The sequence below is a fragment of the Thamnophis elegans genome, chromosome 16 (assembly GCF_009769535.1).
Source record: "Thamnophis elegans isolate rThaEle1 chromosome 16, rThaEle1.pri, whole genome shotgun sequence".
In the NCBI taxonomy this organism is placed as follows: Eukaryota; Metazoa; Chordata; class Lepidosauria; order Squamata; family Colubridae; genus Thamnophis; species Thamnophis elegans.
In genome coordinates, this window is record NC_045556.1 from 33,432,874 (window position 1) to 33,458,638 (window position 25,765).

A 25,765-nucleotide genomic window follows, 5' to 3' on the forward strand; every position below is an offset into this window, starting at 1 on the left:
AGACCAACCACCGGCTCAAGGCAGGAGCCTTACACCATCCCAGTCAAATGTTTGTCTAGTCTATTCTTGAAGACCTCCAGTGATGGAGCCCCCAGAACTCTATGAAGCTAGCTATTCTGTTGATTAGTTGTTCCAGTTGATTAATGGTTCTCACTATCAGAAAAGTTCTCCTAACTTCTGGGTTGGAGCTTAACAAGCTTCCGCCCGTTGCTTCTCGTCCTGCTCAGGAGCTTTGGAGAATAAGTCCATCCCTTCTTCTTCCCTGTGACTGTCCCTCAAGTACTGGAAGACGAGGATCACATTCCTCCTAATCTTCTCCTTCGAGAGGCCAGATGTGTGTACCTAGCTCCCTCAACCATTCCATCCTAATCTTTAGAGGAAAGGACTACCCAACAGCTACCAAATCCTCCCTCCCACCTACACAACGGGCACCTCGGTCTCTGTTGTAGACTTTGGGGGAAGGGGCCACCCAATTAGCACCAAGCTCTCAATCCAACTGTCAGGCCTGCAGCAGTTCCTTTAAGAATCTTTGGCCTGCCACACTCTCATTAAGGGGGGGGGATAGCAAGGGGTAAAATGTGTTGTTTTCAAAATAAAAAACTCCTTTCTAGAAGCTCAAGGTCATCTTTTGTCTCCCAAACCTTTGCACCTGACCGGAAGCAGCTGGGTGTAGATGCCAGCGTGGAAGAAGAAGATTGGATCATGTGATGGATTGTGGGTGTGGGGACAAGATCATGAACTTTTAACTGGGTGGGATTCCGATGTCATTTCCAGAATTGGGATTTCATAGCGTAATGCCAAGATGTCTGATCTATTAAATTGGAACTTTAAGGATCGTTTTGCCTTGGACTCTGATTTAATTCTACATGATACTTGGAATGTTGACACCAACCTACTCAACGCCGCGTGTCGTGACTCACCTCTGCTGAATCCGTGGGTCCGTCTGAACCAGAGGCAAGATGGCTTCCAAAACTTTGCTGGCGGATCCCGGCAACATCTCCAACACTTTGTTATCAATGGCCATTTTGTCCACGATGGTCTTAAAGTAACGCAGGGCGCTCACTACGTCCTTCTCTTTCTCCTCCAGCCAACTCAAGTTCTGAGACAGAAAGAGCCTGAGTGTTAAAGACGTGCCAACTATCTTCCATCCGTTCATTCTGTTCAGCCATCCATCGATCCATCTACCCATTCATTTTATATATCTATTTGTAGAATAGAATAGAATTCTTTATTGGCCACGTGTGACGAGTGCGGAGTAGAGGAGAGAGGTAAAGGAAGAAGGGAAGGATAGGAGAAAGGGGAGGGGGGAAGAGGAGGAGGAAAAGAAGGAGTGGAAAGGGGCGAAAGAGGAAGGGGGAGAGAGGAAGGGGAAGTAGAGAAGAGAAGGACAACAGAAGGAAGAAAGGAGGAGAGAGGGAGAAGAAAGTGATGGATCGGGTACAAATAGGATGTATGGAGAGCAGAAGAGCCAATAATCGTTCTTTGGGAGTTGATGGTAAGACGAATTGAGGTAAATATTTAACAATATAATATAATGTTGGTTATGTAATAGTATACATATGGTTATTTCTTATGAAAATGAGAAAATAAAAAACTTTATATGAGAGAGTGAGAGAGAGATTGAGATTGAGTGAGAGAGAGATTGAAAGAGAGATTGAGAGATTGAGATTGAGAGATTGTGAGAGAGATTGTGAGAGAGATTGAGAGAGTGTGAGAGAGAAATTGAGATTGAGTGAGAGATTGTGATAGAGATTGAGAGTGTGAGAGAGATTGAGAGAGAGATTGAGAGAGAGAGATTGAGAGAGATTGAGAGATTGAGATTGAAATATTGTGAGAGATTAAGAGAGATTGAGAGATTGAGACTGAGAGAGATTGAGAGAGAGAGAGAGATTGAGATTGAGAGAGATTGAGAGATTGAGAGAGAGATTGTGTGTGTGTGTGAGAGAGAGAGATTGAGTGAGAGATTGAGAGATAGAGAGAGAGATTGAGAGATTGAGAGAGAGATTGAGATTGAGAGAGATATTGAGAGATTGAGATTGAGAGAGAGATTGAGAGAGAGACTGAGTTTGAGAGAGATTGAGAGAGAGATTGTGAGAGAGATTGAGATAGATTTAGAGAGAGATTGAGAGATTGAGAGATAGAGAGAGATTGAGAGATTGAGAGATAGATAGATAGAGAGATTGAGAGGGAGATTGAAATTGAGAGAGATTGAGAGAGAGATTGAGAGATAGAGAGAGAGAGATTGAGAGAGAGAGAGATTGAGAGAGAGAGAGATTGAGAAAGAGACTGAGATTGAAAGATTGTGAGAGAGATTGAGAGAGAGTGAGATTGAGTGAGAGAGAGATTGAGAGAGAGATTGAGAGAGAGGGTGAGAGAGAGATATTGAGAGATTGAGATTGAGAGAGATTGAGAGAGGGATTGAGATTGAGTGAGAGAGAGATTGAGAGATTGAGATTGAGAGAGATATTGAGAGATTGAGAGAATTGAGAGATTGAGAGAGAGATTGAGAGATTGAGAGAAAGATTGTGAGAGAGATTGAGAGATAGAATAGAATAGAATAGAATAGAATAGAATAGAATTTTATTATTTGTATGTCGCCCTTCTCCGGGAGGACTCAGGGCGGCGAACAATTTAAGGGGGAAACAAAATACAAATAATAAAAGTAAGCAACAGTCGCACAACCATACAAGTCGAGAGGGGAGGGAACTCATCACCCCCAGGCCTGCCGGCAAAGCCAGGTTTTGACGGCGTTTTGGAAGGCCTGGAGAGAGGTGAGGGTCCGAATCCCTGCGGGGAGTTCATTCCAGAGGGCCGGAGCTGCCACAGAGAAGGCCCTCCCCCGGGTAGTAGCCAGATGGCATTGGCTAGTAGATGAAACCCGGAGGAGGCCAGCCCTGTGAGATCTAATGGGTCTGTGGGAGGTAATTGGCAGCAGGCGGTCTCTCAAGTACCCAGATCTAATACCATGAAGGGCTTTATAAGTTATGACTAGCACCTTGAAGCGTATCCGGAGACTGATCAGTAACCAGTGCAGCTCGCGGAGGATAGGTGTAACTTGGGTATACCGAGGTGCACCCACAATCGCTCGCGCGATAGAGAGCTTGAGAGATTGAGAGAGAGATTGAGAGAGAGATAGAGAGATTGAGAGGGAGATTGAAATTGAAAGAGATTGAGAGACAGATTGAGAGATAGAAAGAGAGAGATTGAGATTGAGAGAGAGAGAGAGAGAGAGAGAGAGAGATTGAGAGAGAGAGAGAGAGAGAGAGAGAGAGAGATTGAGATTGAGATTGAGAGAGAGAGAGAGAGAGAGAGATTGAGATTGAGAGAGATTGAGAGAGATTGGAAGATTGAGAGAGAGAGAGAGAGAGAGAGAGAGAGATTGAGAGAGAGAGAGAGAGAGAGAGATTGAGAGAGAGAGAGAGAGAGAGGAGAGAGATTGAGAGAGAGAGAGAGAGAGAGAGAGATTGAGAGAGAGAGAGAGAGAGAGAGATTGAGATTGAGAGAGAGTGAGAGAGATTGGAAGATTGAGAGAGAGAGGAGAGAGAGATTGAGAGAGAGAGAGAGAGAGAGAGAGAGAGAGATTGAGAGAGAGAGAGAGATTGAGAGAGAGAGAGAGATTGAGAGAGAGAGAGAGAGAGAGAGAGAGAGAGAGATTGAGAGAGAGAGAGAGAGAGAGATTGAGATTGAGAGAGAGAGAGAGAGAGAGAGATTGAGATTGAGAGAGATTGAGAGAGATTGAGAGAGATTGGAAGATTGAGAGAGAGAGAGAGAGAGAGAGAGAGAGAGATTGAGAGAGATTGTGAGAGAGATTGAGATTGAGATTGAGAGAGAGAGAGATTGAGAGAGAGATTGAGATTGAGAGAGATTGAAGAAAGATTGTGAGAGAGATTGAGAGAGATTGAAGAAAGATTGTGAGAGAGATTGAGAGAGAGATTTAGAGAGAGAGAGAATGAAAATGAAAATGAGAATGAATGAATTATGGATACTCCCTGCTTGTGTGTTTAAGCATATTTGGGGCTTTTCTCCAGAGCTAACAACGTGTGATACCTTGCCTTTTGTTAATTATCTCCGTCACGTCTCCTCCCACTGATTCAAGAGACAAATCAAGGTTGTTAAAATGGATCAGACTTCCAACTCCTCGGGGATTTTCTTTTTTAAAAAAAACCAGTTTGAGAGAGACGCTCGCTTTGTAAATAAAATCCGTTGGCAAATAGCCAACTTCTCCAGCGCGCCTCCTATTGGCTGGATCCCCCAGGATATGGGGAGGGCTAGGTGTCCCTCTCAAATGGACTTCTGCTGATTTATGTCTGAATTTAATTAAAATAAAAGTGCAGCGAATGCAGCTGCCATTCTGACTTCCCTCCTCCGCTTGCATTTAATCATTCAATCACCTTGAAAAGGGCGGGCGACGTTTGGATCGGCTGTGTTCAGTGAGAAAGAAAGCAATTTTAAACTTCTCTTTTTTGTCAAGTTTTCTTTCAACACGGACTCCCTTTTGAAGGGCCCCCATGAAGCGGTCCACTTGGAACAGCTAAAGAAGAAACTGTTGGTGGGGGCCCCAAATGACAAAATTAAGGCCTGTCTCTTTAAGGATTTTCACTCCTTATAGAATCATAGAACCATAAGCTAGAAAGGATCTTGGAGGTCTTCTAGTCGAACCCCCTGTAGTGGCCCACTAGTGGCCAGCAGAGATGGCAGCAGATTCAGAGAGTGAGGAAGCTGGGGAGGAACATGGGCCAGTCCTGGAGTCTGGGGAAGGCTTGGATGAGGGCTCTGTGTCGGAGGGAGAGAGGGAGCCAGGGCCATCTGACAGTTATCAGCTGCCTTCGGAGTCAGACATCAGTGAGGCAGAGGAACAGCTGGAGCCTGTTCCCAGTGTGCGCATACGCAGAGTGGCCAGACGAAGGGAACAGCTAAAGAACAGGGGTTGACCTGGGAGGAAGGCCACAGGTGGACGATGAATGGCCAGAGGAAATAAAAGAAGAGCGAAAGGGGAGTGGAGTTTGCAGGAGGCAATTAGTTCCCTTCATTGGTTCGTGACTCTCTGAGACTCCTTGCCAAGTTTTGCAGATCTCGGCCTGGCAGCTCTCCAAGCCAGATAAGGTCTGTGACCGTAAATCCTCCCTTGAAAAACTTTGCTGGATGTGAATGAGCAGAATTCACAGCCAATTAATAAAAGGGGTTTTTGTTGGGACCAGGAGTTTGCTTCAGGCTCTTGGGAAGCCTCAATGACTCTCAGAAAGAGCGCGAACGACCAGATGACGGCAATAAATCCTTCCACCCTCCACTCTTTAAGCAGAACTGAAGAAGCTTCTCAAATGAAAAGTGAAATGTCTTTAAAAAAAAAAACCAAAGAAGGCAAGGAATATAAATCCTTCTACCTTCCACCATTCAGTCAGAACCAAAGTAAGCTCCTTGGAGGAGAAGCGAAACATTTAATGTTCGCTTAACGACTCTGGTGTTTGCTTAACAGCCGCCATGTTTACTTAATGACAGTGGCGTTCACTTAACTACTGCCAAAAAAAAAGATCATAAAAATCAGGTGCGGTCACGTGACGATCTGTTTAACTATGGCCACAGCTTACAAATGTAGTCCCAGGGTCAATAATATGTTGTTAAGTGGAGGACTCACTGGCCTTACCAGGTGCCCCTCGACTAATTCACTCAGGAAGGCCTCCATCTTACCTTGTTCACAACCTTTTCGGGGGATTTCACCACTAGGTCAGGCTGCTTCCCTTTCTTCGATGGCGTCCTTTTTATTTTGGGCGAGTGGAATTTGTCCTTTAGCTTCATGGTGAACGAAGAGAGATGAGAACGCTGAGAATCTAGCAAAAAAAAGGGAGAAGAAAATCACGGTCAACAAATCGCAGTAGACAACCCCATGAACCACGCACGAATAGGCCAGGATGTGCCTGACATCGGGGAGCATCAAGGTTAAGCTTTATGACAACCACAATCCTACTCTTTTCACAACAAACTCCCCCTTAGAGTAGAATAATAGAATAGAATATACATTACATTACATTAGACTATAGAATAGAATAGAACAGAACAGAATAGAATAGAATAGAATATAGAATATGGAATAGAATATGGAATAGAATATGGAATAGAATATAGAATATGGAATAGAATATAGAATATGGAATAGAATATAGAATAGAATGTAGAATAGAATAGAATAGAATAGAATGAAGAGTAGAGTAGAATAATAAAATAGATTAGATTAGTTTAAATATAGAATAGAATAGAATAAAATAGAATATAGAATAGAATATGGGATATGGAATATGGAATAGAATATAGAATAGAATAGAATGAAGAGTAGAGTAGAATAATAGAATAGATTAAATTAGATTAGATTAGAATGTAGAATAGAATAAAATAGAATATAGAATAGAATATGGAATATGGAATAGAATAGAATGAAGAGTAGAGTAGAATAATAGAATAAATTAGATTAGATTAGATTAGAATGTAGAATAGAATAAAATAGAATATAGAATATGGAATATGGAATATAACATAGAATAGAATATGGAATATGGAATAGAATAGAATGAAGAGTAGAGTAGAATAATAGAATAGAATAGATTAGAATATAGAATAGAATATAATAAAATAGAATATAGAATATAGAATAGAATATAGAATATAGAATATGGAATATGGACAATGGAATAGAATATAGAATAGAATAGAATAGAATGAAGAGTAGAGTAGAATAAGAATAGATTAGATTAGAATATAGAATAGAATAAAATAGAATGTGGAATATAGAATAGAATAGAATAGAATTCTTTGTTGGCCAAGTGTGATTGGACACACAAGGAATTTGCTCTCAGTGGACATAAAGAAAAATAGAATAGAATACATTCATCAAGAATCATAAGATACAACACTTAGAGATAGTCATAGGTTACTAATAAGCAATCAAATCATACTAGTAAACAAACAAAACAATATAAAATTGTAAAGATACGAGCAACATGCTTATAGTCATAATTGGGAGGAGATAGAGACTAGGAAGGAAGAGAAGAAGAATAGCAATGCAGTCTTAGTGAATAGTTTGACTGTGTTGAGGGGATTATTTGTTTAGCAGAGTGATGGCATTTGGGGAAAAATTGTCCTTGTATCTAGTTCTTCTGGTGTGCAGGGCCGTATAGTGTCGTTTTGAGGGTAGGAGTTGAAACAATTGATGTCCAGGATGCGAGGGGTCTGTAGATATTTTCACAGCCCTCTTTTTGACTTGTGCAGTGTTACAGGTCCTCAATGGAAGGTAGATTGGTAGCCATTGTTTTTTTTCTGCAGTTCTAATTAACCGTGGAAGTCCGTGTCTGTCTTGTTGGGTTGCAGAGCCAAACCAGACAGTTATGGAGGTGCAGATGACAGACTCAATCATTCCTCTGTGGAACAGAATCAACAGCTCCTTGGGCAGTTTGAGCTTCCTGAGTTGGAAATCCAATCAGATCTCCCCTCTCTTCAACTCTTCCGGCTTTCCAGAAGTGAATTTCCAACATAGACATCAGTGGTGGGTTTCAAAAATTGTTGGAACCTACTCTGTGGGTGTGGCCTCCTTTGTGGGAGTGTCTTGCCACCCATGTGACCGGATGGGAGTGGCTTGCTGCCCATGTAACCGGATGGGAGTGGCTTGCTGCCCATGTGACCGGATATGAAATTATGAATTAGTACTTAGGTCGGTCCAAGTAGCTATTCAGAAGTTAGTGGTTAGAAGCCATCATAAAACAAGATATGGAATTAAAACCAGAAATATTTTGTTGGTTATTTGAAAGGGAGTATAATATATATTTAATTTTACACATGTTAGCAGCTGCTGGAATTGTGTTTGCACAATAGTGGAAAAACAGAGATATGTAAATGAATAAATATTACAATGTGCAGGAATAAATAAATTGACAATTAAAATCAAGAAGGCTTTGAATACTTTTTCACGTGGGATTGGTTTTAGCAATTGCCAACTAACGGAAACAGAAATTAGAAATCCAAAAGTATGAAAGAAAAGACCAATTATATAAGGAAAGGTCCCTAAAATGTATAAGGAAATATTACTAGATCATTATTAATGCGTAGATAACTGCGGGACATTACACACCCACCAGTGGTGGGTTTCGGAAATTTTTGGAACCTCTTCTGTAGGGGTGGCCTGCTTTCCGGGTCCACTGGTGGAACCTCTTCTAACCGGTTCAGTAGATTTGACGAACCGGTTCTACCGAACTGGTGCGAACTGGTAGGAACCCACCTCTGATACACATGGTGTGTGTCTGTGTGTGTGTGTGTGTGTGTGTGTGTGTGTGGCACACACAGATGGAAATCTTGCTAATTGTGTCCATTTGGCTAAAGGCTGCCTTGCCCAGCTGCCTTTACACAATCTCCGAGGGTTTGAGTCACGGCCTTCCCTAGGATCTAAAGTTTGCTTCGCCCAGAGCCAACACCGGCTTCAAATCTCAGGAAAGGATGGGTGGAAAATCAGCTGGTGATTTCCAGAGAAAAGGACTGGGGGGTATGGAGGGGCGGAAGTGAGGGGAGAAAGAGAAGAGAAGGGATTTGAAAGCGTTTTGCCTCCGACCGCTGCCATCCATCATTTCTAGCTAACATTTTGATGTCTGGTTGAGTACAAATCTGTGGAATCCTTCCAGTAAGCAAGTTATGCCAGAACATTACGCCCATTGGAGGGAGGTTGCTGGGAAGTCACTGGATGAATTAATGGGCACAAGAGAAGGGGGAGGGAGGGAGGGAGGGGGGGAGGGAAAGAAGAAAAGGAAAGAGGGAGAGAAGAATCAGAGAAGGAAGGAAGGAAAGGGAAAACAAGGAAAAAGAAAGAAAAGAAAAAGAAAGAAGGGAATGGAAAGAAGGGTGAGAGAGAAGGAGAAAAGGAAAGAAAGATGAGAGAGAAAGAGAGAGAGAAAGAAGCTAAGAGAGAAATAAGGTGGGAGGGAGGGAAGGAAGGAAGGAAAAAAATAAGGAAAGAGAAAGAGAAGGGGAAAGGGAGGAGAAAAAAGAAAAAAGAAAGGAGAGAGAGAAAAAAGAGATCAGAGAAATGAATGAAAATGAATGAATGAATGAATGAATGAATGAAGGAAGGAAGGAAGGAAGGAAGGAAGGAAGGAAATTCAACAACGTCATCCCCCTAAGGATTAAGGTTTGAATTAATAATAAATTGTCTGGGCTGGCAATCGCATTGATTTCTGAAATTTATACACAGCTTCAAAAGGCCCAGGGGAACGTTTAAAGAAGAAAATTGACAACCTGTGGATCAGGAACACAAACTGAAAATTTTGTCAATATTCAGAATCCGATTGACAAGAGTTGGAAGGGACCTTGTAGATCATATAGCCCAACCCCCCTTGACCCAGTTCTTTTCACCTCTTTGGCCAAAAGAGGACCTTCTACAGGTTTAAGTCCTTGCCGTACAACCCACAACACAACCCAAAATTTATGTTGCTAAGGGAGACATTTCTTCATTGGATTGTGCCCCGTTCTACGACCTTTCTTGCTGCAGTTGTTACGTGAATCACTGCAGTTGTCAAGGTAGAAACATGGTTGTGAAGAGATTCCGGCTTTCCCCATTGTCAGAAGGTCGCAAACAGAGATCAAACGACCCCGGGATATTGCAACCGTCGTAAATACGAGTCAGTTGCCAAGTGTTTGAACTAAGAGTAGAACAAGAAGCAATGGGTGGAAACTAATCAAGGAGAGAAGCAACTTAGAACTAAGGAGAAACTTCCTGACAGTGAGAACAATTAACCAGTGGAACAACTTGCCTCCAGAAGGTGTGAATGCCCGAACACTGGAAGTCTTTCAGAAGACGTTGGATAGCCATTTGTCTGAAATGGTATAGGGCAGTGTTTCTCAACCTTGGCAACTTGAAGATGTCTGGACTTCAACTCCCAGAATTCCCCAGCCAGCATTCGCTGGCTGGGGAATTCTGGGAGTTGAAGTCCAGACATCTTCAAGTAGCCAAGGTTGAGAAACACTGGTATAGGGTTTCCTGCCTAGGCAGGGGGTTGGCTAGAAGACCTCCAAGGTCCCTTCCAACTCTTCTATTGTATTGTGACCACGATTAAGTGTGATAAACGATCCTAAATCACTTTTTTTTCAGTGCCATCATAACTTTAAGCAGTCATGAATGATCACCATCAGCCTGGCTGTTAAGCATAATTTATATTTATGGATTCATAAAACACGTTTCTACGGCTTTCCAAACTCCAGTTATCGCAATATCAAAAATAAATAAATAAATAGAGACAAAGAGTCCTCCAGAACATTCTGGAAATGTTTTGTCTATTTTCTTTTTGTGGCAAAAAAGGCTGGTGGCTTTCAAACAAATCTTTAAAAGAAAACATTTTAACTTTTGAGGGTTTATAACGTAGATTGTATGGATTTCCTGCCTGGAATGAATAGGAAATTATACTGTCATCTGAGGAGAATGAGGTTGTGGAGATCATGGAAAGGTCAATTGGATTGTTCATCTCAGGCCTTTTAATGGGTTGGACCACATGTTGAAAATGCTTGAGGGGACGTGGTGAACCTCATTGGAAGTTCTGCTTTGATTTCTGGAGCTTGAAGCTAATCTGGGAGGTCAAAGAAGGTAACCATGGGCTACATTGACCATCAAGTGACCCAAAGAAGGCAACCATGGACTACATTGACCATCAAGTGACCCAAAGAAGGCAACCATAGGCTACATTGACCATCAAGTGACCCAAAGAAGGCAACTGTGGGCTACATTGACCATCAAGTGACCCAAAGAAGGCAACCATAGGCTACATTGACCATCAAGTGACCCAAAGAAGGCAACCATGGGCTACATTGACCATCAAGTGACCCAAAGAAGGCAACCATGGGCTACATTGACTATCAAGTGATCCAAAGAAGGCAACCATAGGCTACATTGACCATCAGGTCACCCAGAGAAGGCAACCATGGGCTACATTGACCATCAAGTGACCCAAAGAAGGCAACCATGGGCTACATTGACCATCAAGTGACCCAAAGAAGGCAACCATGGACTACATTGACCATCAAGTGACCCAAAGAAGGCAACCATGGGCTACATTGACCATCAAGTGACCCAAAGAAGGCAACCATAGGCTACATTGACCATCAGGTCACCCAGAGAAGGCAACCATGGGCTACATTGACCATCAAGTGAGCAGGAATCAAGATCAACTTGAAAGAAATATGAAAGAGGGTGTTGATTTGTTCTCCATAGCGCCCGAGGGCAAGATAAGAAGCAACGGATGATGGAAGCTCATCAGAGGGGACACCTAACTTTGAAATGTGGAGAAATTTCCTATCAGTGAGGACTAATCATCTGTGGAATGGCTTGACTCCAGAAGTGATAGGTGCTCCAACACTGGAGAAGAAGAGTTTGGGCAGCCATTTGTCTGGGATAATGTAAGGCAGGAGGTTGGACTAGAAGACCTTGAAGGTTCCTTCCAGATTGTAAGAGATTATATGATCTCTTGAACTCATATGATGAAGGGGTGAGGGAGATAGGTATGTCTAGTCCAGGGGTTGGCAAGCTGTGGCTCTGGAGCCGCATGTGGCTCTTTCATCCCTCTGCTGCCGCTCCCTGTTATTGGTCGGCTCCACAATTGATAGGGCTTTGGGTTAGGACAGGTAGAGGAAAAAGGATGCCACACTCTTTCAGCCCTGTTGCTTCTTGAAATGAATTAAGTAAGTAAGTACGTAGGGGGGGAGGGAGGAAGGAAAAAGAAGGGAGAGAGAGAGAGAGAAGTGGAAAGGAGAGGAAAAAAGGGAAAAGAAGGGAGGGAGGGGAGGAGGGAGAAAAGTGGGAATGAAATATAAGGAAAGTGGGAATGAGAGGAAGAAAGGAAAAAGAAGGGAGGGAGAGAAGGAGGAAGGAGGGAGGGAGGAAGGAGGAAGGGAGGGAAGTGGGAATGAAATATAAGGAAAGTGGGAATGAGAGGAAGAAAGGAAAAAGAAGGGAGGGAGGGAAGGAGGAAGGAGGGAGGGAAGGAGGAAGGAGGGAGGGAAGGAGGAAGGAGGGAGGGAAGGAGGAAGGAGGGAGGGAAGGAGGAAGGAAGGGAAGTGGGAATGAAATGTAAGGAAAGTGGGAATGAGAGGAAGAAAGGAAAAAGAAGGGAGGGAGGGAGGAGGAAGGAAGTGGGAAGGAGAGGAAGGAAGGTGATGGAAATGTGAGTTAAGTGGGAATGAGAGAAGGAAGGAAGGAAAGAAAGAAGGAAGGAAGAATGGAAGGGGATCAGAATGAGAAGGAGGGAGGAACGAAGGAAGATAGTTCAAAGATATGGAAAAGAAGTCAAACTAAGCAACTGACACCAGGAATGCTTTGCCTGGAGCCATGAAGATGGACTGGGTGATGTGATCAACATCTGAAGGGCCATCATCATCTCGGAGTGAAACCAGGCTGATGGAAAACATCAGCCTTTCAATCAGCATGTATCCCAAGTGTGTCCTCTGGGGAACGTCTGACTGAGAAGCAAAGGTAAACCACAGAAGATGACGCAGGTACTTAAGAATGAAGAGCCTCCAGGGGTTTGGAGAACAAGCACCAGCTTGGAGAGACACACCTTCCCGAAAACTTGAAAAGCAACGCCTGGAGCTGAATCTTGTTAAGAATCTGGGCCTGGCTAGTCTAGGGAAGAGAAGGACCAGGGGAGACAGGAGAGCAGCCTTCCAATATTTGAGGGGCTGCCGCAGAGAGGAGGGAGTCAAGCTATTCTCCAAAGCATCTGAAGGCCAGACAAGGAATAATAGATGGAAACTGACCAAGGAGAGATTCAACCTAGAAATAAGGAGGAACTTTCTGACAATGAGAACAATCAACCCATGGAACAGAAGTTGCCTTCAGAAGTTATGGGAGCTTCATCACAGAGCAACAAGGATGATTAGGAGACTGGAGGCTAAAACGTACGATGAACGGTTGCAGGAACTGGGCCTGGCTGGTCTAGTGAAGAGAAGGACCAGGGGAGACAGGAGAGCAGCCTTCCAATATTTGAGGGGCTGCCACAGAGAAGAGGGGGGGTCAAGCTATTCTCCAAGGCACTCAAAGGCCAGACAAGGAATAATGGATGGAAACTGACCAAGGACAGATTCAACCTAAAAAAAAGGAGAATTTTTTTTCTGACAGTGAGAACAATCAACCTATGGAACAGAAGTTGCCTTCAAAAGTTGTGGGAGCTTCATCCCTGGAAGCTTTCAAGAAGAGACTGACAGAAATGGTGTAAGGTCTCCTGAGCCGAGGTGGCGCAGTGGTTAAATGCAGCACTGCAGGCTACTGCTAGATCAGCAGTTCAGCGGTTCAAATCTCACCGGCTCAGGGTTTGACTCAGCCTTCCATCCTTCCGAGGTGGGTAAAATGAGGACCCGGATTGTTGGGGCAATATGCTGACTCTCTGTAAACCGCTTAGAGAGGCCTGAAAGGCCTATGAAGCGGTATATAAGTCTACTGCTATTGCTATTGCTATTGCTTGGGCGAGGTGGGGGTTGGACTAGATGACCTACAAGGTCCCTTCCAACGCTTGTGATTCTGTAAGAATCGGTCCACATCCACCGGAGATTTGGGGGGGGAGGGTAAAGGAACAGAAGACAGGAAGGAAGGAAAGGATCTAGGCTCCGTTGCGCTTTTTGAAGTCGGATCACATTCTCCGCTTCGGAGGACTCTTCATTGTCTTGGAAAACAAAGCCTTGATGTCACGATCTGGGATTTCTATAATGAAGCCCACTGTTGCCAGGGGCTGTTTACCTGTCGCCGAGGCAACGGGGGTGATGTCATCGGTCCCTTTGAATGGAAAAACACACACACACACACACACACACACACGGTGGGGAGGAGGGGAGGAAGAGCAGCTTTGGAGAAGATCAAACTGCATCCTATCCAAGTGCTCCTCAAGAGTCCTCCGGGGAGATCCTGATTATCGGTTTAAGGAAGCCTTACTCCAAAGTGGGATGTTGCTTCGGCATATCTCCGCTGGCAAATGGAGGCCGGGGGGGGAGAAAGGTGGTGCAACTACAGGGATGGGCTGTTGCCAGCATTCGTGCCGTTTTGCTTCGGGCAAACTTTCAATTGAAACATTTAAATTTAAATCCCGCGGACCTCTGATATAATCTGCCTAATGCAGTGTTTCTCAACCTTGGCACTTGAAGATGTCCGGACTTCAACTCCCAGAATTCCCCAGCCAGCATTCGCTGGCTGGGGAATTCTGGGAGTTGAAGTCCGGACATCTTCAAGTTGCCAAGGTTGAGAAACACTGGCCTAATGACTGCCTGGGTGGGCGTGGCTGGGTGGTCATGGGAGTGAGTGGGCGTGGCCAACTCTAGGTCACTCAGATCGAGGGGCGCCTCTGCCAGCCTCTGCTCGCCACTCCTCGCCTGCCCGCCCGGGCTGCTTTGGTGCCCCCAACAGGAAGCAGTTGCTCGAGCTGAGCAGCCACCAGGAGAAAGGTTCCACCACAAAACCGTGTTCGACTAAACCGCGCTCGACTAAACCGCGTAGCTGACGTCATCAACAGCGCGACAACAGCGCGGAGACAGAAGCACGCTGTAAACGCTAAACCTAAAATTAACCCCTAAACCTAAACCTAACCCCCCTAAACATAATCCTAAACCTAACCCTAAACCTAACCTTTAACCTAACCCTAAACCTAACCCTAAACCTAACCCTTAACCTAACCCTAAACCTAACCCTAACCCTTAACCTAACCCTAACCTAACCCTTAACCTAACCCTAAACCTAACCCTAAACCTAACCCTAACCTTAAGTTGAATCGGCTTACTTTCAAAGCACTATTTAAAGCGCCCTTCTTTCTCCGCGCTCGCTGTTGTTGCCCTGTTGATGACGTCAGCGACGCGGTTTAATCGGGCGCGGATTAGTCGAGCGCAGTTTTGTCGTGCCACGCAGGAGAAAGAGTTGGCAAAACAGCTCAGTTCAAATTGGATCTGACCGAGAAGGAGGCTCAGCAGAAGCACCTCACTGAGGACTAGGAGCATGGGCTTTCCAAGCAGAGGGAAGACCTGCGGGAGTGCAAGGCCAGGTGCCGGCACCTGGAGGCTCAGCGAGCTGAGATGGTCAGCCAGTTCCAGGCCGTGATGCAAGTCCCACTGGAACGAGGCCCTCCGGTTCTTTGCCACCAGCAGCCTTCCCTCCAGCCTTCGCCCAAGCCCCCCACCAGGAGGCTGAAGGAGACCCCAAGCCTGAATTTCTGACCCCCTCTGACCCCCACAAAAAGACCCCAAAGTGGGAGACTCTCTGCAGCAACACAAGCGTTCATTGCACGTATCCCTCCCAGGTGTCGTAGTTTGAGGACCCTGGATTAGTGCAATATCAAAAATGCAAATAATTTTTCTGCAGACCACCAGCTCTAGATCAGGGCTCTCCAAACTTAACAACTTTTAGACTTGCGGACTTCAACTCCCATGTTGGTTGGGGAATTCTGGGAGTTGAAGTCCACAGGTTTGGAGGCCCCTGCTGTAGTCTAGATGAATACATGGATGGATATCAACGTTGACAATCCTCTGCAATGGTCCTCATGGCTGGGAAACTTTAGGACACTTGAAGGTCCTCTTCTGGAGAACCTCCACAAAGTAGATCACTGCCGAGACACCAGCCTGGTTCCCATTTTTATGACTCTCTGCATCAGATAAAATGCATTGATGGAATCTGGGCCATTGAAAATAGCAATAGCAATAGCAGTTAGACTTATATACCGCTTCATAGGGCTTTCAGACCTCTCTAAGCGGTTTACAGAGTCAGCATATTGCCCCCAACAACAATCCGGCTCCTCATTTTACCCACCTCGGAAGGATGGAAGGCTGAGTCAACCCTGAGCCGGTGAGATTTGAACCGCCGAATTGCAACTAGCAGTCAGCTGAAGTGGCCTGCAGTACTGCACTCTAACCACTGCACTACCTCGGCTCTTGTAAGCTTACATGAGATGTCTGGACAAGTTGCTATGGAGAAACAGGATGTTGGAATTGATGGAGCAGTGACTGAGAGAGGGATCTTGGAGTCTTAGTGGACAACCGATCAAATATGAGCCAGCAGTGTGTGGTGGCAGCCAAAGAAGCCAACGCAATCCTAAATTGCATTAAGGGAGAGGTAAAATCAAGATCAAGAGAGATACTAATACCACTATTGCTACTCTATAAAGCCCTAGTAAGACCACAGCTAGAGGACTGCATCCAGTTTTGGTCACCACACTATAAAAAAGATGTTGAGACTCTAGAAAAAATACAGAGAAGAGCAACCAAGATGATTAGGGGGTTGGAGACTAAAACAGATGAAGAACGGTTTGCAGGAACTGGGCATGGCTAGTCTAGTGAAGAGAAGGACCACTGAAGATACAACAGCAGTGTTCCAATATTTGAGGGGCTGCCACAGAGATGAGGGGGCCAAGCTATTTTCCCAAAGGCCAGACAAGGAATAATGGATGGAAACTGACCAAGGAGAGATTCAACCTGGAAATAAGGAGAACATTTTCTGATAGTGAGAACAATCAACCCATGGAACAGAAGTTGCCTTCAGAAGTTGTGGGAGCTTCATCCCTGGAAGCTTTCAAGAAGAGACTGGGCTGCTATCTGTCAGAAATGGTGTAGGGTCTCCTGCTTGGGTGGGGGGTTGGACTAGATGACCTATAAGGTCCCTTCCAACTCTGATAATCTGTAATCTGATCTAAAGCACTACGCAAACCAGAATTCTTGAACAAGAGGATCTGGTCACCGGAGCTTAGCATGTCCCTTTCCGCACGATTGTACGAAGGAGCCCAAGTTGCCCGGCCATGAGGATTTGTTCATACTCCTGTTAGGCTAGAAGAAGTCAGCCACGGTTAAGAAGAAATTTAGCCCACAATCTGATTTCGGAATGCAAATTAAGATTTACTGTTCTGTTACTGTCTCTCTCCATTGAGTGTGGTTGAACATTAAATCACTCCTGATGGGAACACAACATAACTCACCATCTAAGGAGGTTGTATGTTGTCCCCTTCCCATATTTGGGTGGTGTGCTTGGAACTGGTAAGTCATTTGGAAACACTGGGAGGAGAAGGCGGAGGAGGAGGAGGAGGAGGAGGAGGAGGAGGAGGGGAGGAGGACTTCTATAGCCTGTAAGATGACTTCTTTGGTCTCCCGAGACTGATATCACCTGCCCATGTGAGTCCTTCAACAAAGATTATACTGGTTGGCGATACAACAGCTTCCCACCGATCCCATGGAGGAGCAGTTGAATGTCACAAATTACTACACAAGCTACTACAACGCTAACGGAGACGTGGTGGAAGAAGAGGAAAGTTTGTGCATGTACTATGAAGGTCACTACCTCCCCTGCACAATGATTGAGAAATAGGTGCGTGCCAATCCAGATGCAGGGTCTTGACCTGAAATCACTCAGGTGGTTTTAATGCCTGAGCTGGGACTAGAATTCACCGTCTCCTGGTGATTAGTCACCCAAGAAGCTTCCATGTAGATGTGGAGACTCTAGAAAGAGTGCAGAGAAGAGCAACAAAGAGGATGAGGGGACTGGAGGCTAAAACCTATGAAGAACAGTTGTAGGAATGGGATATGTCTCATATGATGAAAAGAAGGACCAGGGGAGACATGATAGCAGTCTTCCAATGTTTGAGGGGCTGTCATATAGAAGAGGAGGTCAACCTATTCTTCATCTGAAGGCAGGACAAGAAGCACCTGGAACTAAGAAGAAATTTCCTGATAGTGAGAACAATAAATGAGTGGAACAACTTGCCTCCAGAGGTTGTGGGTGCTCCAACACAGGAGGTTTTTAAAGAAACCAGGAGAAGTCTTCCCCATTAATATACCACTGACAATAAATGTTCTTCTGGTGAGGGAGCGAAGAGAGAAGAAACCCAAGAAGATACAATAGTTGTCTTCAACCATCTAGAAGATTGTCATGGAGAAGACAAGGCGAATTGTTCAGTGCCACTGGGGAAGACCGAAGAAAAGAAAAGAAGAGGAGCTTCGATTACAAAGAGGTCCATTTTGGTGGAACATCTGGAGAAGTTTCTTAATGATAAGAGCCGTTCAGCAATGGACCAGACCGTACTAGAAGAGGGTGGGCTCTCCTTTTGGCCAGAAGCACTTCAAATGAAGCTGAGTCAAGGATACTGCAATAGTCCACTCTTGAACCTGGCAGGGAGACGGAATAGATCAGGAGTCGGTAATTGTCAGGGCTCCGGAGCTGCATGTGGCTCTTTCATCCCTCTGCTGTGGCTCACTGCCACTCAAAATATGCGTCACCACCGCCAAGGTGAGACACCCGCCAGCACGGGATTTATTGAGCTTTTTGACCCCCAGTGGGCCAACCATGGATAAATCCATGTTTTAGAAGAAAACAGAACATTTAATTCAACTACATAGGGTAGTTTTGTGGCCGCTCGGGATAATAGTCAGGCACGAGAAGGGTTTTGTGGCTCCCCATGGGAAACGGGTCCAAATTGGCTTTTGAATGTTCAGGTGCTGACTCCGGACTAGGTTTCATTTTCCCAAACTTGGGACTTTAAGATGGGTGGACTTCAACTCCAGAATCCTCAGCCAGAATACTGGGAAGTCGCACTCCACTCCCCTTTGAAAACCACTTCCCCACATGGTTTCCAAGCTCTATCTCAAGGCTTCTGTTGCAACATCCTTCCAAATCTATATTTTTCTCTGTTTCTCTGCTTTGTAGACTAAAATAAACGACAGTCTGTGGCAATCTTGTGGCCTCCAGACAAATCAGCAACCCATTAGCCATCGGTAACTGACTGAGTAATGCTTTCTTTGGAAGCAGAGTTAGCAGGTCATTAACTAACATACCAACACAACACACAAAATAAACTACCATATTTTTCGGAGTATAAGACACACCAAGATTTTGAAGAGGCAAATTAAAAAAAAAGTTTTGCACTCTGCAGACCTCCCAAACGGCCCATTTTTCGTGAAAACAGGCCCATTTTCCTGGTCACAAAAAGGGGATGCATAGCCTTTAGGAGGCTTCCAGAGTGCTCCTGGGGGACCAAAACCAACAAAAAATATCCTGTTTTTTTTTCGCTCATTTTCTGCCCTCCCCAGCCCCCAGGAGCACTCTGGAAGCCTCCTAAAGGCTATGCATGGCCATTTTTTTCAAAGGGGGAGGGGTTTCAGGAGGCCAAAAATGCTGTATTCGGTGTAATAGCAATATAGCAGTAGACTTATATACCGCTTCATAGGCCTTTCAGGCCTCTCTAAGCAGTTACAGAGAGTCAGCATATTGCCCCCAACAATCTGGGTCCTCAATTTTACCCACCTCGGAAGGATGGAATGCTGAGTCAACCCTGAGCCGGTGAGATTTGAACCGCTGACCTGCTGATCTAGCAGTAGCCTGCAGTGCTGCATTTAACCACTGCGCCACCTTGGCTCTTGTGTAAAGACGCACCCAGATTTTCACCCTCTTTTTAAAGGGAAAAGGTGCATCTTATACTCCGAAAACACGGTATTAAATGTAAACCAAGCGGGAAGAACTCCATAAAACTCCATAAAGGTGAATACAATGTCCTCAGGTTAAACCATCCCATGGATGAAGGCACCGAGATATCGTATTTGGAATTGGGGAAAGATTTAAAAACCAAGTTCGGATACATAGTCAAACAATGCGTGCAGTACTGCAGGCCACTTCAGCTGACTGCTAGTTCAGCAATTCAGCGGTTCAAATCTCACCAGCTCAGGGTTGACTCAGCCTTCACATCCTTCCGAGGTGGGTAAAAATGAGGACCCAGATTGTGGGGGCGATATGCTGACTCTGTAAACCGCTTAGAGAGGGCTGAAAGCCCTATGAAGCGGTATATAAGTCTAACTGCTATTACTATTGCTATTGGCAGGATGAAGAAGCTTTTTGGATGAGAAACGAAACGTCTTCAAAAGAAAAGAAAAAAACAAGAAAGTCCAGTTGCCTCCTGAAAAAGCACCTTTGGGACAACTGTGAACCTGGATGACTGGGGGCCTCTACAGACTTTTAAGTCATAGTAGAGTGATTTAGTCCCAAGAGAATCAGACACCAAAAATGGTGAAGGTCTCAAGCTTTCCTCTCAGATGATCTTCACTATGTCTCTCACATCACGGACACGCATCTGTACCCTTATTTGAGAACAGCAAGTAGTGTAGTGTAGAGTAGAGTAGAGTAGAGTATGAATAAGGTAAAGTAGAGTAGAGAATGAATAAAGAAGAGTGGAATAGTATGAATAGAGGAGAGGAGATCAGAGATGAATAGAATAGAATAGAGTAGTGTAGAGTATGAATAGAGTAGAGTTGTGTATAGTTGAGTAGAGAATGAAATGAGTACAGTAGAATAGAGAATGAATAGAATAGAGAATGAATAGAGTAAAGAATGAATAAAGTAGAGAATGAATAGAATAGAGAATGAGTAGAGTAGAGTATGAATAAGGTAGAGTAGAGAATGAATAAAGTAGAGTAGAGTAGAATAGAGGAGAGGAGATCAGAGAATGAATAGAATAGAATAGTAGTGTAAGTATGAATAGAGTTGTGTATAGTCGAGTAGAGAATGAATAGATACAGTAGAGTAGAATAGAGAATGAATAGAGTAAAGATGAATCAAGTAGGAATGAATAGAGAATGAGTAGGGTAGGGTAGGGTAGGGTAGGGTAGAGTAGCGTAGAGTAGAGTAGAGTAGAGTAGAGTAGAGTAGAGTAGAGTAGAGTAGAGTAGAGTAGAGTAGAAGAGTTGGAAGGGACCTTGAAGGTCTGTTAGTCCAGCCCCCTGCTCCAGCAGGAAACTTTATACCATTTCAGACAAAAGAGGATTCCCTTTTTTAAGACCCTGTAATCTCTTAATTCGGGATCGAGTTGGAGCAACTGGATGGAGCTGAGAATTGCTGGTTGGATGCCCTTCCTGAGTCTATTCAGAGTTCACAGCAGATTTTTTTTTCTTTGAGCTCTAGGAGCTACCTAGGATTGAATTCTCAACTTCCGCGTGGGAAGCGAGTGTCTTCACCACTAGGCCATCAAGCCGGCTCGTTGTTAAGTCAAGTACTACCTATATATAATTCCTAGAGTCCATCCATCCCCACCTGGGGGTTCACTGCTCTGAACACCCTAAGAAAAAATGATCTAAAGTAACATTCTCTTGCAAATCAAATCTCGTCTGGCGCTCTAAGAAAGTCACGAAAAGCTCACCTTCAAGTTGCTGAACAAAACTTTCCCTAATGGCCATAAAACATTTTTAGGAATACCTGAAGAAAAGATACTACAAGCATGAAAACAGGAAAAGAAAAAGTGGGAGAAAGGGGGAGAAAAGAAAATGATTGAAAGTGGAATTCGTGAGAGCCACAAAAAAAGAGGAAGAATGGGAAAACAAGTTTGGATTCGTAGATTAAAGGATAGTAGTATGATTGGTATCGTTATGCAACAAATTAAGAAATGAAAGTATAGTACATTGTTAATTATAGAAAAAAATGGGAAGAATGCTCTCTATGTCAAAACGTAACTAGAGGATCTATATTTATAGTAAGCAGACCAATCGAGAAATATGAAATGATAATTTTGGTGCAATTTTTGAAGGGGCAATTGAAGAGATTGTTTACATCCTAAGAAAAAAAATGAGTACTGAAAAATGGAAATAACGGAAGAAAATAATGTGGTGAAAGCGAAATCCAAGCTGTGACATAAATGGATATTACATCATGAGAGGAGGGTAAAAGGGAAGACCTTTGTTCTACAATATGTGTATAAAATAAATAAATAAAACATTGTTAAAATCGTAATCCGTTCAGGGAAGTTGCTCGCTAAAAACTCCAAAGACCTTTTTAAAAGAGAGAGAGAAAAGATAAGAAAAGAGAGAGAAAGAGAGAGAGAGAGAGAGTGAAGAGAGAGAAGGTAGAAAGAGAGAGAGAGAGAGCAAGAGAGAGAGAAGAGAGAGAAAGAGGACGGGAGAGAGAGAAGATAGAAAGAGAGAGAGAGAGAGAAAGAGAGAGAGAAAGAGAGAGGAAAGAGAAAAGAAAGAGAGAAAGAGAGACGATGAGAAGATAGAAAGAGAGAAAGAGAGGGAGAGAGAGAAAGAGAGAGAGGGAGAGAGAGAGAGAAAGAGAGAGAGAGAAGGAGAGAAAGAAAAGGAGAGAAAAAAAAGACATGAGAGTGAGAGATAAAAGAGAAACAGGGAGAGGGAGAAACTGTGAAAGGCAGAATGCTTATCCTTAAGAAATTCTTCGCCTCGAATTCACAAAACAATCCCAAAAGCGACAGCTGTTGTGTGTCATTGCCAACCAGTCAAGGCGGGGGCCACTTCCGTTTGATGCTAAGGATGTTTTTTTTTTCCCCTCCTCTCTTTCTCTCTCTCTCTCTCTTTCTCTCCGCTTCCATTCAGCTCAAACTCACAGAACCAGCTGTTTGGGAAAAAAAAAAAAAAATCCGAAAGCGCTTCCAACTTCTTAAAAATAACACAAGGCAAAAGTTGTGGTTTGGGGAGGTGACGCCCTCCCCTTCAAACAATTCCCCCGCCTCCCAGCCAGTTTATAGTTCTCCCACTGGTCCTCCTCCCTTTCAAAGGGAGGATCTGGAGATCCACAAAAAGCAGCCGGCGAAGAATAAGGAAAAGGAAATGTTTTGGAAAAATTTCCCAGGCTGAGAAGACATCCTGAAATCTCTCCAAGCCGACGACGACGTGTATTTTTTTCAGGGGAGAAAAAGGCGACTTCCTCCCGCCTTGGCAGCCGGGAGAGAAATTTCCTGCCATTCATCGGTGGGACAACTTGCCTCCAGAAGTTGGGTTTATTGGATTTATAACCAAAGTTGTGGATGCTCCATCATTCCTGGAGGTTTTTCAAGAGGAAGCTGGACACTCACTGGTCCAGAATAGGATAGGGCAGGGGTCGGCAAACTTAAACACTCAAAGAGCCATTTGGACCCGTTTCTCACAGACAAGAAAACACCGGGAGCCACGACGGTCCTAACCGGAAGCCCCCTGTTCAATTCTGGAGCTGACCGGAAGTTCAGTTCCCCACCTGTAGAGTCTCCTCCTGGCGCGGCGTCCTTCTTCCTCTACCTGTCCTAACCGAAAGCTCTATCAATTGTGGAGATAACTGGAAAACCCTCCCCTTGCCATAGAAAACCAGCTGGTTTTCGGGTGTCCTTGTGTACACATGCGTGCTGGCTAGCTGGTCTTCTCGCATGCCAGAGCATGAGCCAAAGGCAACATGCACGTGCCTTTGCCCAGGTTCGCCTGGTGCACCAATTGCGACCCTACCTGGACCGGGAGGCCCTTCGGATAGTCACTCACGCCCTCGTCACCTCAAAGACTGGACTACTGTAACACGCTGTACATGGGGCATCCCTTGAAGAGTGTTCGAAGACTTCAGCTTGTCCAGAACGCAGCCGCGCGAGCGATCGTGGGTGCACCTCGGTACACCCACGTTACACCTATCCTCCGCGAGCTGCACTGGCTGCCCATTGGGCTCCGGACGCGCTTCAAGGTGCTAGTTGTTACTTTTAAAGCCCTACATGGTATCGGACCTGGGTACTTGAGAGACTGCCTGCTGCCAATTACCTCCCTAAGACCTATTAGATCCCACAGACTAGGCCTCCTCGAATTCCATCTGCCGGCCAATGTCGGCATGGAAACTCCCGGGGGGGGGGGCTTCTCTGTGGCTGCTCTGGCCCTATGGAACGATTCTCCCCGTTGAGATCCGGACCCTACTATCCTTCCGGCCTTCCGCAAAGCAACTAACACCTGGCTGTTCCGGCAGGCCTGGGGCTGAATTTTTCAGCCCCATCTGAGGTTACGACTGTTGCTCTATTTTAAATTGTCTGTCTTTTATTTTTATTTTGTATCCCCCTCCCCTCCAGATTGTTAGCCGCCCTGAGTCTCTCGGGAATAGGGCGGCATGCAAATTAAATAAAACCTCAAACCTCAAACATGCCTGTTTTTTTGATGGGTTTGGGCCATTTTTGGAGCGATTTTCAGGCCATTTTTAGGGTGTTTTCTGACGCTTCCGGCAACTCCAAAGACCAGCTGGCCGGTTCATATATGCACTCCGGAAACCAGAAGAGCAGCTGGTGATGGTGTGTGTGTGCCCACAGAGGGGGCTTTGCGTGCCACCTCTGGCATGCGTGTGCCATAGATTCACCAGCACAGAGACAGGGTCTCCTGCCTGAGTAGGGGGCTGGACTAGAAGACTACCAAAATACAAATAAATGAACTCAAGGGTCTCCAAAAGGATGTAAATGGCCAGCTGCCTGCAAAGAGTCTAAATCCTTCCATTTCCCCCACCGTCCAGTCAAGAGTGGAAGAATCTTCTTGGGTGAGAAGCGAAACGTCTTCAAAAGAAAAAGACAGAGATTCCAGGTGCTTCTTGGAAAAAAAAAACACCTTTGGGACGATGGAGGACTGAAATGCTCCACAGACACTTATCCAGATGTTTCCTCTGTGCTCAGGATGGAAAGTTGCAGCCCTAATCGCCCCAGAGGTCAACAGCTAGGTGAGACCGAGTGAAAACTGGAGGATATGCAGAGAACAAGTGAGCTCTTACAGAGCCAAGACAATCTAACAGCGAATCTCCAGTGTTCTGGAGTTAGCAGCGCAAACGTGGTGGCAACCCACAAAGGGAGTGTCATCAAAAAGGGAGTTTCTAGAAAGTCTGCCTCGTAGATCAGCAGGGAAGAGGCCCACACAACCCACGGAACCACAACTGGGGGAATGGGACACAAAATACCTCGAGGTGGGGAAGTTCCCCAAAACCCGTCTCAATCTTTGCAACGCAAAGTTATATAAAAGCCGGAATAATGGGTACAAAGTCATCAAGGAGCCTGCTTTGCCTAGTGGTTATGGCACCAGACTACAAACCAGAAATTGTGAGTTCTAGTCACCATGAAAGCCGGCTGGGTGACTTTGGGCCAATCACCAGGAGATGGGGAGTTCTAGTCTCGCCTTGGCTATGAAAGCAAGCAAGGTGAATTAGGGGAAATCTCCAGGAAATGGTGAGTTCTAGTGTCGCCTTGCTATGAAAGCCAGCTGGGTGAATTAGAGGCAATCACCAGGAGATGGGAGTTCTAGTCTCGCCTTGGCTATGAAAGCCAGCTGGGTGATTTTGGGCCAATCACCAGGAGATGGGAGTTCTAGTCTCGCCTTGGCTATGAAAGCCAGCTGGGTGACTTTGGGCCAATCACCAGGAGATGGGAGTTCTAGTCTCGCCTTGGCTATGAAAGCCAGCAGGATGACTTTGAACCAATCACCAGGAGATGGGAGTTCTAGTCTCGCCTTGGCTATGAAAGCCAGCTGGGTGAATTAGGGGAAATCTCTAGGAGATGGGAGTTCTAGTCTCGCCTTGGGTATGAAAGCCAGCTGGGTGAATTAGGGGCAATCACCAGGAGATGGGGAGTTCTAGTCTCGCCTTGGCTATGAAAGCCAGCAGGGTGAATTAGGGGAAATCTCCAGGAGATGGGGAGTTCTAGTCTCGCCTTGGCTATGAAAGCCAGGATATGGGAGTTCTAGTCTCGCCTTGGCTATGAAAGCCAGCAGGGTGAATTAGGGGTAATCACCAGGAGATGGGAGTTCTAGTCTCGCCTTGGCTATGAAAGCCAGCTGGGTGACTTTGGGCCAATCACCAGGAGATGGAGAGTTCTAGTCTCGCCTTGGCTATGAAAGCCAGCAGTGTGAATTAGGGGCAATCACCAGGAGATGGGAGTGCTAGTCTCCTCTTAGGCACAAAACCCAGCAGAGTGACTTTTGGGCAACACACAAACACATGCACAAAGGCACAACCTGTGTTTCTTCTGGAACAATACAAAAA

General features: G+C 45.0%; 1 protein-coding gene across 1 annotated transcript in view; it reads right to left on the reverse strand.

The window, feature by feature from the left end:
- RAPGEF1 (Rap guanine nucleotide exchange factor 1) overlaps positions 1-25,765 on the reverse strand; it is an 85,630-nt gene that overhangs the window by 48,127 nt on the left and 11,738 nt on the right. Inside the window, 2 exon segments of the mRNA XM_032232726.1 lie at positions 921-1,099; positions 5,686-5,825. Of these exon segments, the coding sequence (XP_032088617.1) occupies positions 921-1,099; positions 5,686-5,825 (319 nt within the window).